An 18,448-nucleotide genomic window follows, 5' to 3' on the forward strand; every position below is an offset into this window, starting at 1 on the left:
AGACGACAATCAAGGGCATTTGTTCTGATGGATTTCCTTGCTGATGATGGGACGTTAATCGCCATTGAAGGCCCAGGCCCAATGTGAAAAAGACTAAAAACTAAATGTGTTGAATGCATTTACTATAAGTGTGTGTATTTGCGAGTGTACGTATGTGAATGCTCGTGTACATTGTGAATGATGTAGGTTTCTGTGTGCACGCATGTGTGCAATGAACTTGGAAATTAAAAGCCAGTCAACCTTATGTAAATGGTAGGGGAGGAGTTTTGTACAATGATCCAAGACAAGATTATTTATTACTTGAAAAATATAAGACATTATCAATGACAATCAGCATGGGTTTGTTCACAGTATTTTGCATCCAATTATTTTTTATAAGGTAATGGAGTGTTTTGATGAATTTGGTGTATGTACAATGTATAGGAATTTTGAAAAAGGCATTTCATAAAGTGCTAATACCAAACCTGTTTGCAAAAGTGACATCTGCAAGCTTGAATGGTCATTGACAATGTGAATGGCTAAGGGTCAGAGAACAGAAAGTAGTGGTGAACACTTGTTCTTTCGACTGGATGACATTACACTGTAGTGCCCCCTGAGGATTTGGTATTCTTTTAATGGCCCCACATTTGGATATTCAGGGCATAATTTCAAAGTTACAGATGATACAAAATTCAAAGTGAACAAATGAGAAGGAGAGTAAATGACTTCAGCAAAATAAGGAACTGCATTTTGGATTAAACCTGTTTTAATCAGAGTAAAACCATGGTATTTTCTTTTTCTCTCCCCCATATGTCTCCTATAATACTCATTGCTACTGAAATCTTATAAGTGCCTGAGATTGATGATTTCAAGTACAAAATTCACTTCAAAACTTCAACCATTTAAGTGTTATCTGAAAAAAGAAGTAAATTGCACAATTTTGCATGGCTAGTGAATAAAAATAACATCTAAAGTAAAATAAGTCTAATTTAAAATGTTTCTCTTTAAAGCAATAAATTGCAATATAATCACTTACTTGTTATCGTTGATAAAATCTATTAGTTCCTGCTCCATTTTTAAAAGCATCATTCTGTCCCTGTAAAATGGTAACCACTAAGTCATTATGAATATTAAGGTTAAAGCAAACATCAAATAAATCAATTCTTCTACTTAGATCTCAGTTGTTCTGTATGGTCTGTCACATCTTTTCCCAACCAATAGAATAAAAAAGCCATTTACTTTCAGCACTTTCTCAATAACATTCTTAAATTGACTGCTGCATGTGTGACTCACCCTCACATTGTCACCACCTTTCACGGTTAACACAAAACAATGCATGGGAAAAATCAGACGTTTTAGAGTGAGCACTTATCCCCTGACACTGAGCGATCAGCTGTACCATCTCAGGTGCCAGTCATTGAATCTATTTTAATGTGCATTTTTCATAGCTGGTTTGTAGGTTCTTAAAACTGTCTCCATTTTGCTTCAACAAATCTAATACCAGGAAGAGACAGCATTAAGGCCATACGAGTAGCTGAAATTGGCCATTTGGCCTATCAAGTCTACTCCACCGTTCATGGCAGATCACAGAATCTTCAATTCTATTTTCTTCCTTTATCCATATAACCCCCAATTCTCTTCTTGATTTATAGTCTATTTCAGTAATTAATATACTTAACTCCTCAGCCTTGCCAGCTTCTGTTGTAAAGAATTCCACAGATTTCCTGCTTTCAGAGAGAAAACAAATCTCATCTTTATCTTAAATGGGTGACCCTTTCTCTGAGGTTATGCCCTCCAATCCTTGTGTCTCTGTCAAAGCAAAACAAACTCCCGCATCTTGTCAAATCCCTTAAGAATCTTCCATATTTTGAAAAGCTCGTTTTTCATTCTGCTAAACTCTAATGAGTACTGACCCAATTTACTCACACTCTCCCCAAAGGAAAATCCCACCATAACCAGGATCAAACTGACTATTCTTGACTGGAGTGCCTCCAATGCCCCAGCATATCTTTGTCTGGATAAGGGAACTAAAACTCTGCACAGTCTTCCAGCTGTGGACTAATTAGTGTTGTGTACAATTTTAGTAAAGCCTTCCTACTTACACTCCATTCTCTTTGGGGGAAAAAGACATCATTCCATTTGTTTTCCCTGTTATCCACTGTACATGGATGCAAACTTGATATGATTCATGGATGAAGATCATCAAATCCTTCTGTGTTCCAACTTTCAGTTGTCTTTTGCCATTTAAATAATATCTTCTATGCTTTCTGCCAAAGTGCATAATGTCACATTTCCCCACATTATATCCCAACTGGCAAGTTACCTTACCAATTCAATTAATTATCTATATCCCTCTGTAGATTCTTTGTAACATCGTCATGACTTGTCTGATCTATATTTTTGGGTCATCTGCAAACTTGGCAATAGTGCATTCACTCCCATCATAGTTAGCCAATACTCTATTAATGCAAATGTAGTCACCTATCTTAATACACTGGTATCTTATTAAACACCTTTTGGAATCCAATATATCACATCTACTGATTCTCCTTCATCTATGCTGCTTGCTCTCTCCTCATAGAACTCTAGCAAATTTGTCAGGCATGATTTCCCCTTAATGAAATGATGCTGACTCTAACTGATCAATTTATTTTTCCAAATGCTCTGCTATTACAGCCTTTATTGTAGATTCTAACATTTTCTTAACAACAGATGTGAAGCTAACTGGTCTTTCACTATCGACGTTTCGGGCAAAAGCCCTTCATCAGGAATAAATTCCTGATGAAGGGTTTTTGCCCAAAACGTCGATTTCGAAGCTACTTGGATACTGCCTGAACTGCTGTGCTCTTCCAGCACCACTAATCCAGAATCTGGTTTCCAGCATCTGCAGTCATTGTTTTTACCTGGTCTATCACCATCTGCTTTTTGTTTTCCTCTCTTTTTTAAGTGAAGGCGTTACATCGGCAGCTTTCTAAACCTCTCAGACTTTTCAAGAATCTAAGGCTTCCCTCTTTAAGCATCACGTGCCTATCTACACAAATGGGGGTCTGTAGCCATTCAGGGAGGCAGCTCAATGTCACTTTACCAAGAGCAGAAAGAGATGGGCAACAAGTGCTGGCCCAGCCAACAGCACCCACATCTAATAAATGAATTTTAAGAAAACTGAAGATGAAACTAATATTTTTCATCATGACTATATTTATTTGTGACCTTTTCAAAAATTACTTCTTAAATTCACTTTTTGAAACAATCCTTTTCGCATTTTCCACTGCGTGGAATTACCCATCAGCTGGGCAACAAGGGGCTACACTGGGTTATTCGCAATGTTCTAGACTTACTTTGCAGGGTTATGTTGGTCTTGTAAATTCTTCCCCTCTGCAAATTTCATTGATCTGAATCCTTGGAAATGGTAAAATGTCCCAGGGGGCTTCACAAGAGTTTAATGAAACAAAATTTACGCAGAGCAACTTAGAATTATGTGTCACATGACCAAATGCTTTATAAAAGTAGCACCAATTATGAGACAGTGCTCTGCAAGTTTAGGATATATGGTGCTCTAGGTCTAGGGAGCTGAAAGCATGAAAACCAATGGTGAAGTGGTTAAAATCAGGTTCAGAAGGGGGACAAAATTTAAGAAACATTCAGTTTATAATGGCTGATCAGGCTCGAACACATTTCAGAGATGGAAGTTACACAGACATTGAAAAGTTTGAAAACAAGGTTAAGAATTTTACATAGAGACGCTGCTGGATCAGGAGCCCACATAGGTCATTGAGCATTGGGGTGATGGGTATGCAGCAACAGTGCAAGTTAAGATGTAAGCAGATATTTGGAATGAACCAGCGTTTCTGTAGGGTGGACAATGAGAGGCTGGCCAGGAGACCATTGAATTGACAAAATCTTAAAGAAATAGAACTGAGGCAAAGTGCAAGCAGCAGTGCTACAGGGATAGAAATAAGAAGTTTTGAAGATGAAGTGGATAAGGTGATTGTAACTTACATTAAATTTTTAAATATGCTAAATGCGTTCTGGCTGAGCTCAGACAATAGCTAGACAGTGACTACAGAGAATGGCTTCGATCTTCTCAATATGCACTTGAGGGAGATTTCTGCTCGTCCAATGTTTTTTTGTTGATTAAGTACATAACAAATCAGAGACACTGGATTCGGAAAAGGTGGTGATGAAGTAAACCTAAGTGAGCTGTCTGCTTATTCGTGGAACCTGATGAGTTTTTGAATTAAAGTGCCAGGAAATAGCTTGTAAGTCAGAAATATATCCTTGTGGGGTTCCAGAAGTCATTGTAGGTGGCATGAAAGCTACAGCTAGATAGATAAGAATGGAACCAGGAAAGTGCCCAACAACTCGGTTGGAAAACAGAGAAAGACATTGAAGAAAGGATTTATAGTCATCTATTTTGAAAGCTAATGACTGATTGCAAAGTATGTAAAATGTTAGCTCACCCTAGTCACTATTGTTTGGGATATAACTATAAGTGTGTACAGACATGTGAAGAGAAATCTATAGATATGTGAAGAGAAAAAGATTAGTGAAGAAATTTACTCAAGGTCTCTAGACAGCATCTTCCAAACCCATGATCACTACCATCTAGAAGGATAACAGCAGAAGAAATACTACCGACTGCAAGTTCCCTTCCAAGCAACACACCATCCAGACATGAAATATATTACTGTTTCTTCAGTATCACTGTTCAAAGCCTGGAACTCTCCTCAATAGCATTGTGGGTCCACCTACACCAAATGATCTGCAGCTGTTCAAGAAGGCAGCTCAACATCACATTACCAAATATAGATCCCTTGCAGTCAGAAACAGAGAAGGTTATCATTGGGAACAAAGAGATGGCCGACCTAAAACGTAAACTTTGGTTCTGTTTTCAGAAAGGAAAACCAAGAACATCCTAAAAATATTGGGGAACACAGGATTGAGTAAGAGGGAAGAACTGAAAAAATGCATTATTAACAGGGAAATGGTGTTCATGGAATTTATAGTATTAAAAGTCAAGACATCGCCAGGGCTCAATAGTTTACTTACCAGAGTACATAAAGAAATGCTCCTAGAAATAATGGATGCATTGGTGGTCATCTTTCAAGATTCTATAGACTCTGGAACAGTTTCTATTATGGATTGGAGGGTAGCTAATGTAATGCCAACAAGAAAAGGATGTAGAGAGAAAACAGGGAATTATAGACTGCTAGCCTACATTGGTCATAGGGAAAATTCTAGAGCCCATAATGAAAAATTTAAAAACAAATCACTTGGAAAACAGTGAAAGGATTGGACAGCATCAGCATGGATTTATGAAAGGGAAATCAATCATGTCAAATGTAGTGGAATTTTTTGAGGATGTAACTAGTACTGTTGATCAGGGACTCAGTGGATGTTGTTTACTTGAATTTTTAGGAGGCATTCCATAAGGTCTCACATAAGAGATCAGCATGCAAAATTAAAGCACATGGGAGTGGACGTAGTGCACTGACATGAAAGAAAAATGATTGGCAATTCAGAAATGAATTGTAGGAATAAACATGTTTTTCCAAATGGCAGCCAGTGACTTGTTAATAATCAGTGATCGGGCCTCAGCTATTCACAACATATATTAAAGATTCAGATGAGAGAACCAAATGTAAAGTCTCCATGTTTGCCAATGACACAAAGCTGGATGGAAGGGTGAGCTGTAAGGAGGACGCAGAGATGCTTCACTGTAATCTTGACAAGTTCAGTCAGTGGACAAATCCCTGGCAGATAAAATATAATGGGGATAAATGTGAGCTTAGCGAAAACAGGATAGTGGATTACTATCTGAATAGTAATAGTTTGGGAAAGGGGGAGGGGCAATGAAACCAGGGTGTCCTTGTACAGCAGTTGCTGAAAGTAAGCATGCAGGTGCAGCAGGTGGTGAGGAAGGCATGTTGGCCTTTACAGTGTGAGAATTCAAATATAAGAGCTGCAATTGCACAAGGCCTTGGTAAAACTACTCCTGGGGTAACTTGTATAGTTTTTTTTCTGGCTATGGAGGTTTTGCAACAATGGTTTACCAGGCTGATTCCTGAGATGGCAGGACTGACATATGAAGAGAGACTGGATCTGTTAGTACTACACTCACTCGGGTTTAGAAAAATGAGGAACAATCTTGTAGAAAATTATGAAGTTCTAATCTTTGGAGATGCTAGCGAGCTTCAAGATGGGATTAATATTTGCAAGACAGGAAGTCATGGGTAGTATTCCTGCAGAGAGGAAATCAGTGACAACATTAGTTAACACGGAGGAGCAGGAAGAGTAGTTGTATTGCCAGTAAACCTCTGGTTAGGTTCAAGCAAGAAAGAAGCGAGTCTTATAGAGACGATGAGTTTAGAAAGTGCATGATGATAGACAGGAAACAAACAAGAAAAAGGGTATAGTTTCAGACATTGAGCAGGGGGAACCTTGGGAGAATAGTTGTCCAATGTGCTAAGAGAGGGAGGCAGCTGAGGCACTAGAAGGTTATTCTGATGGTTTTTGGAGGTGAGAGTGGAAGAGACAGGGAAGATGGTCTGTGATAGAGAAGAGCAGAAACTGATAGTGCTTTATTGGTTCTGTAAAATGTGGCAAAAAAAGTCTAAGCCAGTTGTTCACTGTAGACATTAATGTCTGTGTTTCTTGGACTTTTCCCCAAAGCCACAAACATATCATTTAAGTACTACTGCATCTTTTGAATGACAGTCAAAGAGAAATGTTCAATGGGACTTATTGATCATACCTTCAAATTTTAGTATGGAGCTGCCAGAAATGATACTATCTCAATCATTTTGAGTTTCATTGAGAGCCCATATCGGAAAAGAATCTTAATTATTTTATCTGGGCTACTTTCAGAGTTGGGTGAATTAGTAATTGATGATGACGGTAGTTCTTTTAAATCAATGGGAAGGTGGTGGCCAGTGGTATTAGAACTGGACTGTTAATCTAGAGATCCAAACAATGTCCTGGGAACTCAGGTTCAAATCCCGCCATAGCAGATGGTGGAATTTGAATTCAATTGAAAAACATAATCTGGAGTTAAGAGTCTAACGATGATCATAAAACCATTACTGATTGTTGGAAAAACCCACCTGGTTCACTAATTCCTTCAGGGAGGAAATCTGCCATCTGTTGGTCTATGGGAAACTCTTCCTGCTTGTCCTGCCCCTTAATCAATGCTATAAAATGCATTTACCTAACTGATCTGAAACTTCTCTACCTCCTCTTACAGGTTCCCTGAGGCTTGGGTAATGTGGACTGTGGATTGAAAATAGAAATCCTGAAAAAAATTGAAGCCTCCTTAAAACGTTCTCTGAGACCAGCCGCAAACCGAAGGTAGATCAATGCATCCTTCATTGTCTGTCTTTCTGAAAACCAGAGTAAGGAGCTTTTGGATGGGTTGGGCTCCCATTTCAGAATTTAGCCCATTATTCCAGTTCCATGACATAATCAATCATTAGTTAAACCTGCTGTTGCATCTCAGATATTTTGGTAAATATAACACAGTTTGATTTGGCAAATTGTTAATATAAAGAGTACTCTAAAAACAAAATTGAATAAATGTTTACTGAGTTATCCCTTTAAATATGGAGGTACTAACCTGGGATTATTCTTTAATGTATTAATAAGAAATTCATGCAAATCTATCCCTGTGGAATCTGTATACTCTTGACTGCAATCTGCAACAAAAGAACAAATTTTTAATAGATGTTCATTATATTTTCAATCTAATGTCTCAAATTACAAAATAGACATTGATTGGTGTGGACCATTAATTTGAGATAGTGCCCTTCACAGCTAAATTGGGAAACAGAAATGAAAGATTATCACTCTGACTAGACTCTGAAGCAGGATGTGTTAATTTAAAGCAGTTCTAGTGCACCTAAGAGCATCCTAAGCAATTCAGATTGGCACAACTGTAGGCCTAAGAGGAAGTGAAGGCCTTGAAATGAAAGGTTAACTAAATGGAGCAGCACATCTTTGTTTGTATATCCACTGAAACCACAATGAGTCAAAACTGCTGGTGTGTTATACCTTTTCCACATTTGACAGACATTAGGTTTAAATGACTGCAGTGAAATTAATTTGTATATACAAGCAAATTCAGCAATTTATGGCCAATGAATGTCAACATAGAAAATTGGAGCATATATCCATTCTTGCCAGGCTTTCAGCTGGGTGATCGAAATCAACAAACAACACGCGATGATTTGAAACTCATTTGCGTTTTCCTTACTGCAATCCACATTTTTAAAAGCACTAATAGCAGTGCCATTTTTCCTGCAATTTTTGACCCAACATCTCCATACTGTGAACTAATTTCCTTTGTTGTTGCTTTTCTTAAAGCATCATTAACGTAAGACATAAAGCAACATTATCATACGAAACTGATGGACTGCTCATATATTATTGGAGTACATAAAATGACTTCAATCTTCACATTGTATAAGAGTTGCCATTATTTAGGTCAATTCAATTAATAAGCTTTCCTGTATATGTTCCTTCTCATTTCAGAACTGTTTTGTTTCTTGATGGACTTAAAATGGGAAAGAAGGTATTAGGCTCTCCTTCACGAAAAACAAAGAAACCTGATAAGCATAGTAATAATTTGCAGAACATCTGTGTTTCAGAAATTACAAATCACAATATTAAGATGATGAATAATCTGTATAAGATAGTTTTGTTGAGTCATTCAAAGCAGAACATGTGAGAACTTAGTGAAATTACTTAATATAGATTCACACCCTTGATCTTCAACATCCCAAATAACTGATGCTTTCCCCAACACTTTTCTGAGCATTAAGGCTCATTAGGGCCATGCCCATCCAGTTTAACATGGCTGATTTCATAATAGAAAGTTAAAAAATCACACAACACCAGGTTATAGTCCAACAGGTTTATTTGGAAGCACTAGCTTTCAGACCGCTGTTCCTTCACCAGATGGTTGTGCAGAATAAGAGTATATCTTATATTCCACAACCACCTGATGAAGCTGGTGTTGGCAGAATAAAAGCTAGTGTTTCCAAATAAACCTGTTGGACTATAACCTGGTGTTGTGTGATTTTTAACTTTGTACACCCCAGTCCAACACTGGCATCTCCAAATCATTCATAATAGAAATCAAAGTATGCCATTTGTCAAGAACATTCTTAGCCTCGAGTAAGGAAATGGTGAATGATGCTTTCAAAGAGAGAGTGTAATAAAAAAAAAGTCTTAAATGATGGGACATAACAGCAAACAATTTCAATATTTTAAAATAATTTAGAGTATCATGAGTTAGAAAACTTAGCAAAATAAGCAATCAGTAAAAATTACAACCGTTTAGGCAAACTATTATACAGTATATGTACCTCTCCAAACATATCAAGAGTAAATGAATCTCAAGAAGTGCATTGAATTATAAGCACACTTCAAACAAATGTCCAATTCCATCACATTTCAATCTCTTAAGAATTCAAACACTGTGGTATAGAACATTGTATGATCTTGATTCATATCAATAATATACGTGTAAAGTTAACATACGCTACATGGTTTGGCTGGCTGGATGGAGAACCAAGGGCAAAGTGAGGACTGCAGATGCTGGAGTCAAATTTCCCTTCAAAATATCAATGAAAACAATACTTGGAGGAAATTTCAGAATCATATCTGAGTGTGTTAGTGTCGTCAGTTTTTCCTGCTCCTCAGATGCTGCCTGACCTGCTGTGCTTTTCCAGCACCACTCTAATCTAGAATCTGGACCAAGAACCAAGTCGACTTCAGAATCAAAATTTCTGATGTGCAATCATAAAGTGTGAATCTCTGTGCGAGAACATTAATTAATGAATTTTACCACATTATTTAGAAAAGATACACTATTACATGGGAAAACGCAATCTAAAAATAGCAAAGTCAAAAATATTGATTTACACTTTATCATTGGATTTTGTGCAATGGATTTCACAGAACACTAAATATCTAGGAACTGCATTTTGTTAGGTGCTCTGTTTTTGAAGTAACAGAGTAGCAAACTAAGGAAAGAACAGTTAATGAATCAAGGTTCTGGAGTTCTCTACCTAACTGTCCAGTGCATATGCCTATATCACATGGAGTAAGAAGGTCAAGAGGTATCATGTCAAGAGGTATGCAAAAAATATTGTTCTTGCCAGTGATGCCCTCATCCCAGGAATGAATTGATAAAAATGGAATTGTGTTATCAACACAGAAAAAATTGGTTAAATCTGACTTTTTGTTTTATTCAGAAGATTGTTTGTACAGAGGGTGGACCAATCCAATCGATAGTCTCTAACCCAGAATTTGTATAGGCAAATTTCATACTGTTTATTTTTTTTTATAACCATTGAAGCAAACCAACCTTTTGAATAGCAGAGATAAAAATTAACAAGGTTTCTTCATCATTCATTATCAACACCACAAAGTAATTGTCCATTTGACATCAGAAAGGATTATGGGATTTGTCACAGTGGAGGTTGGGCAAGGAGATATTTTGTTCTAGAAATATATCACTGAAAATAACAAGTCAAATTTCCCTTCAAAATATCAATGCAAACAATACTTGGAGGAAATTTTAGAATCATATCTGTGAATGTTAATGTAGTCAGTTTTTCATGACAAAGTCAATTCATAATTTAACTATTACCTCTCTTAACTAAAGATTTGTATTTCCACACTTACTGTTCCACATCTGTCCCAACTGGTAATGCCAAATATTATCGAATAACACCAACATTAAACTGTTGTGGAATGAGAACTAAAGAATACTTTGATCAGGAGAATCATATGAAATAATTAACCCTTTGCATGATATTGTACAATTTAACTCCACCTAACTTCCAGACCACATTTCATCCTTTATTACAAAGTGGTCTCATTTTGAAAACTTTATCGTTATCACCCAATTGTACATTCCATCTAATGATAATGTCCACAACATGTTGTAGAAGAAGCCAACATGTAAATTTCACCAAAGGAAGTGCAATTTAAGGATTTACATGAAAAACCTAAACGCATTGTACATAGGCTTACAATTGTTATAACAAGTTTCAATTCCAAAGTAATATACCGGCATGTTGTTTTTCAAACAAATAGTTTGAACATATTCTAATTACTCAAAGTAAACAAAAAAACTAACTGCAGATTGTTATATCAATACAATGAAGTTATATCAATAATAAAAATTGGGCATTGAAGAGGTTGAGAATAAAACAGCAATGAACCTAAAGTTCAATGCACCTCCTTTTGTTCTTTGGATCAATTAATTCTTTGAAAACACCCAATGTTTGCATCTTTAATAGCTCACTTGACACTTATTAGTCTTTGAACATAAATGTTCCATCTCATATTCATTTTATGTCTAATTTTCAATACCACTAAAATGTTAGCCTCAATGTGCAGTGGCACTCTTGAGTCTGAAAGTCATGGGTTCAAGTTTCACTCCAGAAGAATATCAAAAGAGAAGTGAAAAGTTGACCATACTCAAAACAGCAAGATGCAATAGTGGTAGCCTGACAAGAAGCAGCAGTGAAATAATTGTCCTGATAGTATGAAAAGGAATACAAATCACCAGCATCCATGAAACAAAGCCTAAAGGCAGTAAAGCGAAACAAATTACAGTGGACAGAATTAGAAAAGAAATAGTGTTGGCCTAACATTAGATGATGAGATGAAGGACAAAATGCTTGAACATAATGTTCATTCTCAGGTCTTAAAGCTCTTTGAAGTTTGAGTGCAAGGTAGCTAGCATGATTTTCAGGTGAAGAAATTTATTGAAACACAGCTTTTACAGACTATTGAGAATCTAGCTTCAAGTCTCAAAAGAGATGAAACTACTCACATGGCAATACCAGATTTCTCAAAAGCCTTTCACAAAATTCCTTATGACAAGTTATTGTTCAAACTCCTGTGGAACTGGGGGTACATTTTTGAATAAGATCCTCTATTTCCTCACCAGAAGAAGAGAAAGAGTGGTGTAATGATGGGGAATCATCCTCTCTGAGAGATGTCCTCTCTGCAGTGCCCCTGACAATTGTGTTGGGACCTTTACTCTTCATGAAATACAAAAATGATCTACACAAGAAGTTAAAAAGTGTATTTTCGGATGACTAAATGGATTATGCAAAAAGAATAAAACTCAAAATCACATCAATTCATTGCAAGATGATTTTCTGGAATTGAAAAACATGTCAGGACCAAAACAAGATGGCATACAATGCCAAAAGGTATTATGTCATGCACATTGTCAATGAAAAGGGTCCAAAAACTGATAACTAAGTTCTCCAAAGGCCAGTTGCACAACAATCCCTGGGGGTTTATCTTAAAAACAACCTTCAATACGAATTCCACATTCAGTAGAAAACATCCAATGCAAATAGGATTTTTGGAATTCAGAGGAAGGACCTTTGGAAATATCAATGATATGGCTTACCAAAATGTGATTGTCCAATCCTGGAGAATGCTGGTTGTATGTAGGATCCTTTGAGGGATAAAAATAAGACTGAAGCGATCCAAACCATGCTGCACATGTCTCAGTACGGAAAATACACCAATATCATATCCTTGATCAAAGATTTGGAGTGGGGATCACTACAGCAAATGAGGGAAAAAAATAGACCGACATATTCTATAAGGTACGGAACGGACTGAGAATTGACAGAAATCAAAACGTAGTGTCCTCATGAAATGTCAAAACCTAAGTAGTCATCCACACAAGCTATAAAACTGAATTGTTTCCAAGGCAATATATCAATAATCTTTATTGCAAAGAATAATCCCATACTGGAACAAATTGCCAATATAAATAATTAGAGCCCCAGTATGAATCTTCAAGACTCATTGTTCGATTATTCCCATTTAAACGTTATCAGGTCATCTCAGTAAGCCATCCTGGTTTGGTTAGTTGACCGCATAAAGTGTTTGCAGAATATATATTATGAAGGCAACACAACTAAAGCAGAAGCAAATGCTGTCAGCAGAATCAGTGACAGAATCATCAATGTTAGCAATTAGAGCTGAAACACAGAATATGATCAGTTGTTGTACACCACAAAGCAATTGCAGACTGGAGAGATAGATGACCTAAATAAACTGGGAAGTGTTTGAAACTTGTTACAATGATTGTGCCTATGCACAATGAAGGGTATGAGGTTATTCATGATGGACAGGATTTTGAGGAAGCAAGTTAAAAAAACAGCCAAGATCCTGGAATTTGTTGTCATGCCAACTGGTAATGATAACAAAATGCAGAAACCACCTTATAAACTACAACAGAGGTGGTAGTGAAAGACAGCTGAACCACAGCACGGTCAATAAAGAATATGTGAAGGAATCAAAGAGCTGCAAAGTCTTTGTGAGCAGGATGACCCAAAATAGAGAGCTGATAGCAGAGTTCCATGCAAAGTGAACAAATCAGCAGAAGTCGAGGGGTAGACAGAACATTAGGTGGTAGAATTTCAAAACTTTGCAAGTAAAAGAAAAATTAAGACAGCAGATGGAGAGACAGCTAAGAAAAATAAAGTGAAGTTATACAGACTCTGTGGAAGACCAGTAGAACTCAATGGCAGAAGTGTGTGAAAGATCAGTAGGTGAGAAGAGGGCTGCTAAATAAACTTTGTAGTGTAATAAAAAAGACAGAAAGTGCAGCAAAAGTAAAGAAGGAATTTATTAAAGAAGTGGAAGTCGTTAGGTCTCAACAAAATGAAGAGCAGTACAAAAAGAAGAAAAGGAATGCAAAGTGATTGCAATAGAAACTGAGGACTACAAATGCTGGAGATCAGAGTCGAGAAGTGTAGTACTGGGAAAGCACAGCAGGTCAGGCAGCAGCTGAGGAACAGGAGAATCGACGTTTCAGGCACAAGTCCTTCATCAGGAATGAGTTGTGTGGCCCAAGGTGGCTGAGAGATAAATGGGAGGGGGTTGGGGCTAGAGGGAAGATAGCTGAGAGTACGATAGGTAGATGAAGGTGAAGGAGAAGGTGATAGGTTGGAGAGGAGGGTGGAGCAGATAGATGGGCATTCCCTGTGACAGGTAGAAGATCTGGTGAATGATTGGTGGAAATAGAAGCAGAGTGTAGGAAGAAGGAGAAAAGGAAGATGTAAAACCAGATGCAAGGATGTGGTGATGAAATCATTGAAGGAGGAGTGAGTTGCATTCTGGAGTCATGAGCCTGGTGGTGAGTGGATACATCTTGCCACTCAGCAGCTATCCTCTGTTTTCTTGAGTTTGTTCCAATGTTAATGGAAAAGTGGACTGGCACAGAACAAAGGTTTTATGACTGTTGTCAGGATACCAGGCAGTTGCCTCAATAATGTGCTGCAATTGAGTCCACACCAACTGAGAGATCAAATCTCCTCTTGCATGTGGTATTTCTCAAATCTTCCATGCAGCATTTTCAAAGCAGGGTTTGGTTAGCCAATAGCTTCCTACAGCATCTGGTGAAGTTGCATTCCTGTTCCACGTGGCAAGGGAAAATGAAATTTGTTCATCTGTCTTTACATAGAGATCCTCATGACTGCCCTCAAGCAATAGTAGCTGGTGGACTGGGAAATGCTGGAAATATCACCTGCTTCAGCCTGGAGAGGGACTGATGCAAAAGCAATCTCATAGTCATAGTCACCTTCACAGCTGCTGACAATATTGTCCTCCCTCTGTCCTGGCACTGCAGGATTGCCTGCAGCAGATGGCAGATTTCAATAAGCATCTCCTTCATGAAGTGAAGGTTTTCCCTGAAGACCTGTAGATGAATTTGACCCACCTTTCTTCCTCCCTCTTTTGGCCACTTCCTCTCTTTTGTTAAATTCCCCAGTCACACTGTAGGCCAGGAGGAATAGAAACCAAAACACTCACACATGGGAGAAGTGATCTGAGCAGACTGTTTGAAGTGAGAACCAAAACCTTTATCATGTGTTGTATCACCCTCTCTAAGACTTCAGCAACTTTACACAGCACCATAACCACCAAACACTTTGATGAACTTAGCAACAGCATGTAGAAATCAGTCAAAAACTAACCTAAAAGTAACTGATGAATCTTTTAAATAGCAATGGCTGAGGATGAGTTTGCAAATTCCTCTTGTTGCTCTGTGAAGGCAAGTGTTAGCTAGTGTATTCAAGTTGTACATGGTTCATTTGGCATGAAATCAGCATTATGTGCTCCATCGTGATCTGACACTCTGCATGCTACCATTATGTGTGCCTTCACTAATGACCTACCCTAAATGGCTCCTGGTTTGGCCTACAACATAACTATAAAGGTAAACATAAAGTCACCATGGTCTTACTAGATCATAGGCCAGTTCTCACATTAGACAGAGACAGAGAGAGACAACTGATGGTGATTTAACCTAAGGGTCACCATGCCACAGGCAAGGGGAGCGATTGAGAAGGAGAATCCTTCATGCTAACACCAGCCAGTGTGAGAATTGAAACTATGCTTTTGACCTCACACTATACCACAAACCAGATGTCCGGCCAATTAAACAAATGCACCCCCAAGCATAAGTGCACATTCACAGTCAGATACCATTTTGATAATGCAACATCACTTGTAGTGACAAACATAGGAGCGATATAACTACATTTTGTTGTGTTACTTTCTCATAAGCAATTGACATCTTGTCAAAATCCACCACCTCACACATCTATATTTAAATCATTTGCCATTTACATGTCCATTCTGCAAGTTTGTTAACGTTTGTCATCTTTCTTTTCAGTGTTGACTGCACCCTCCTCGCTTAGTAACATCCACATATTTTGACATTGCACTTCCTGCTGCTGCATTCATAATCCGCTGTAGTTATTACTTTTCTAATCTTGTCCCACTCATTCAGTGCTATTTTGATGTCCATGCTATGATGGTTCATCTTTACGAGTTGATTTGATCAAGCAACAAATGGATGTGTGAATGTTTTGTATTACTGATTACAACCTCCTTTTTGTCTACTGTGTCTTTCATTGGTATGGATGTCTTCCAGTTAATGTCTTAAAATTTCTTTGTTTCTTCTATAGTAAATAATCTTTGTGTGATCTCTTCATAGGATTGCAATATGGGTTCCACAATTTATATCATGACATGTCACAGCAACTGTTTTTTTTAAGTTTTGTGATTTCAAACATTGTTTTCATATTGTACCTGCCTTAGAATTACTGTTTTAACAGCCTATCATTGAATGGTGACTCAGCATGCTTACCAGTGTTCTTGTACAATAGTTGTCAAGTAGAAAGTGTGTAAGTGCAGCAAAATAAAAATAAGATTATGATTATTTTGCATATTTATTACTTGATTTCCTGCTAATGAAGACTTTGCCATTCACCCTTATACTAAATCTTTCAATATTTTAGATTGCAATTTATGCATGAGTTAATTCATTAAAGTGCTTCATTTTGCATTTCAAATGTGAATGCAATGATTTGAAATGTGCAAATATAAAATTGCATTGCATTTAAGTCTATGGACATGACCAGTGTACTGGTATGAATCAATGAAATAAACTGCACCAGTAAATCATGGCAATCTCAGGATAGTATGATGTGAACTTCAGGTACATTACTGTGCATGCTTCCAAGGAGTACCAACAGAAAGCATTTTTCCCATAATCCTGTTTTTTGTGTAAAATCTAATGTTGTTGTATAATGCAGGTCCTATATGAATTAAAGTCTAATAGAATGCGTCAACCTTTACATTTACTTAAAACCAACTTATATCAATTATAACAACAGCCTTTGTCAGTCTTAACTATTACTTGAATATAACCATTTTAAGTCATTTTGCTCACATCAGAGATTGGCAAGAGAGTAGAGGAGGTATAAGAACTGCATCCACTACTTGTTTTTAGTAATAAAGTGGGTTGATTTCAAATGCGTACCTTTTGACAACATTCTTATTTTAGGTTTTTCACTAGTTTTTTCTTTCTCTCTGTTTTTATCCTTGTCCTTTTCTTTCTCCAATTCCTCTTTATTAGTTTTATCATCATCTTGAAAACTTGGAGAACTGGTAAGCTGCAGCTGAATTGTATCCTGCAACACAAAAATTACTAAGAAATAATAATTCCTTTCATTTGTAAAATTACCGGTTATGTTGCTATCACTTACAATCACTCATCAATCTACAAATTGTCCACTTTATCATCTTGTAAAGAATGAAAATTCTATCTGCTTTTGAAATGAAGAGTATTAAACACCCTTCTCAGGAAAGAATAATCATGACAAATGAAATCACAATTCAAAATAAATTTTATAACACAAGATTATCTTTCATAGAAGCAAGTGTTTGATCATAACACTTGCAATATCTGCCTTTTACAAATAATAATCAAATTACATCATTGCACCAACAGAAATGGGAATGAACGGGAGACAGCAGTTTCAACAATATACTCCCTTCGTTCTTAGATTGATGGCCAGTACAAAGAAAATTATTTCACATTATCAATCAATAGCAAGTCAAAAATCACAGAAGTTGTACAATTGTTCACAATAAAAGCTAGCAAAGTATTCTCAAATTCTTGATCTTTGGAACAACAAAACACATTTTATCTCAAAACACTGATATCATAAACTAAGCACAAATTTCCTTCAAAATTTTTTGCATGTACAATAATCCAAACAATTGCAAATTCAATATTGATAAAATGGAGACCTCAATTGAAAATGTCACCAATAATCCTCATTGTTACAAATGTTAACCTTACATCACAAAGAGTGGAAACTGGATTTCTGTAGGAGCGAAATGTTAACTCTACAGTTCAATGAAACATGCCCTGTGATTAAAAGCTGGTTGTAGCACGCTGCAATTAACCGATAAAATGTCATGCATATGATGAATATTTTTTCAGCCTTGTTCTTCAATTTTGAGACAAAAATGTTCCCCCATTGTTTTCACCCTTTGCCCCTCCCTCCCCTAGGAGGGTTGGGTGGTTTTGATTACATCAGAGTCACTCCTGGCTCAGCTCCTAGCAGATTTTGTGGTGTACAGATAAGTCCTCCTCTTCCTTTAACCATGCACCTCAATCCACCTAAACTTTGGCAACAACACTGGCAATTTTCCCAGGTGTAAAGGCCAGTACAGTTGTGATTTTTATGTAATAGTTCAGTCTTTGAACAGTAAATAAAAGCACTCCACCAAGTCAATGTATCCAGCTTCTTAAAAATAACAGAACTAGAATGTTGCATTTCTTCCCTCCTTTCCCTTCTCCTGTCCCCAAAACAGGTTTCACAATTAAGATTGCTTGACTTCTCGTTCCAGAATCCTTGGTCCATATAGATTTCAGAAACAATGTTCAGCCCATGGCAGTCTTAAGCTTATGTCCTCAAATGCTTACAATTGATGCGATAATGACATCTGGAAAGCACATGCATTACAGAATAGTTAAAGCTCTGCTGATACTAAGCCAGTTTATTTAGTATCAGAAGTCTATGAATTATAGGATGCATTGTTGCCTTTTTGTTCAGTACTCCTCTTAATT

At 37.1% G+C, this 18,448-nt stretch overlaps 1 protein-coding gene across 22 annotated transcripts in view; it reads right to left on the minus strand.

The window, feature by feature from the left end:
- The window catches only part of LOC140477357 (cAMP-regulated phosphoprotein 21-like), a 448,868-nt gene that overhangs the window by 79,831 nt on the left and 350,589 nt on the right, over positions 1–18,448 (minus strand). For all 22 annotated transcript variants that reach the window (XM_072571088.1, XM_072571084.1, XM_072571087.1 and 19 more), the window contains 3 exons: positions 16,850–17,000; positions 7,592–7,670; positions 1,016–1,075 (listed from right to left, as the gene is read on the minus strand). In XM_072571088.1, coding sequence (XP_072427189.1) covers positions 1,016–1,075; positions 7,592–7,670; positions 16,850–17,000 — 290 coding nt within the window. The remainder of the gene's footprint in view (positions 1–1,015; positions 1,076–7,591; positions 7,671–16,849; positions 17,001–18,448) is intronic.

This window comes from Chiloscyllium punctatum, chromosome 5 (genome assembly GCF_047496795.1).
Source record: "Chiloscyllium punctatum isolate Juve2018m chromosome 5, sChiPun1.3, whole genome shotgun sequence".
Taxonomy (NCBI): domain Eukaryota; kingdom Metazoa; phylum Chordata; class Chondrichthyes; order Orectolobiformes; family Hemiscylliidae; genus Chiloscyllium; species Chiloscyllium punctatum.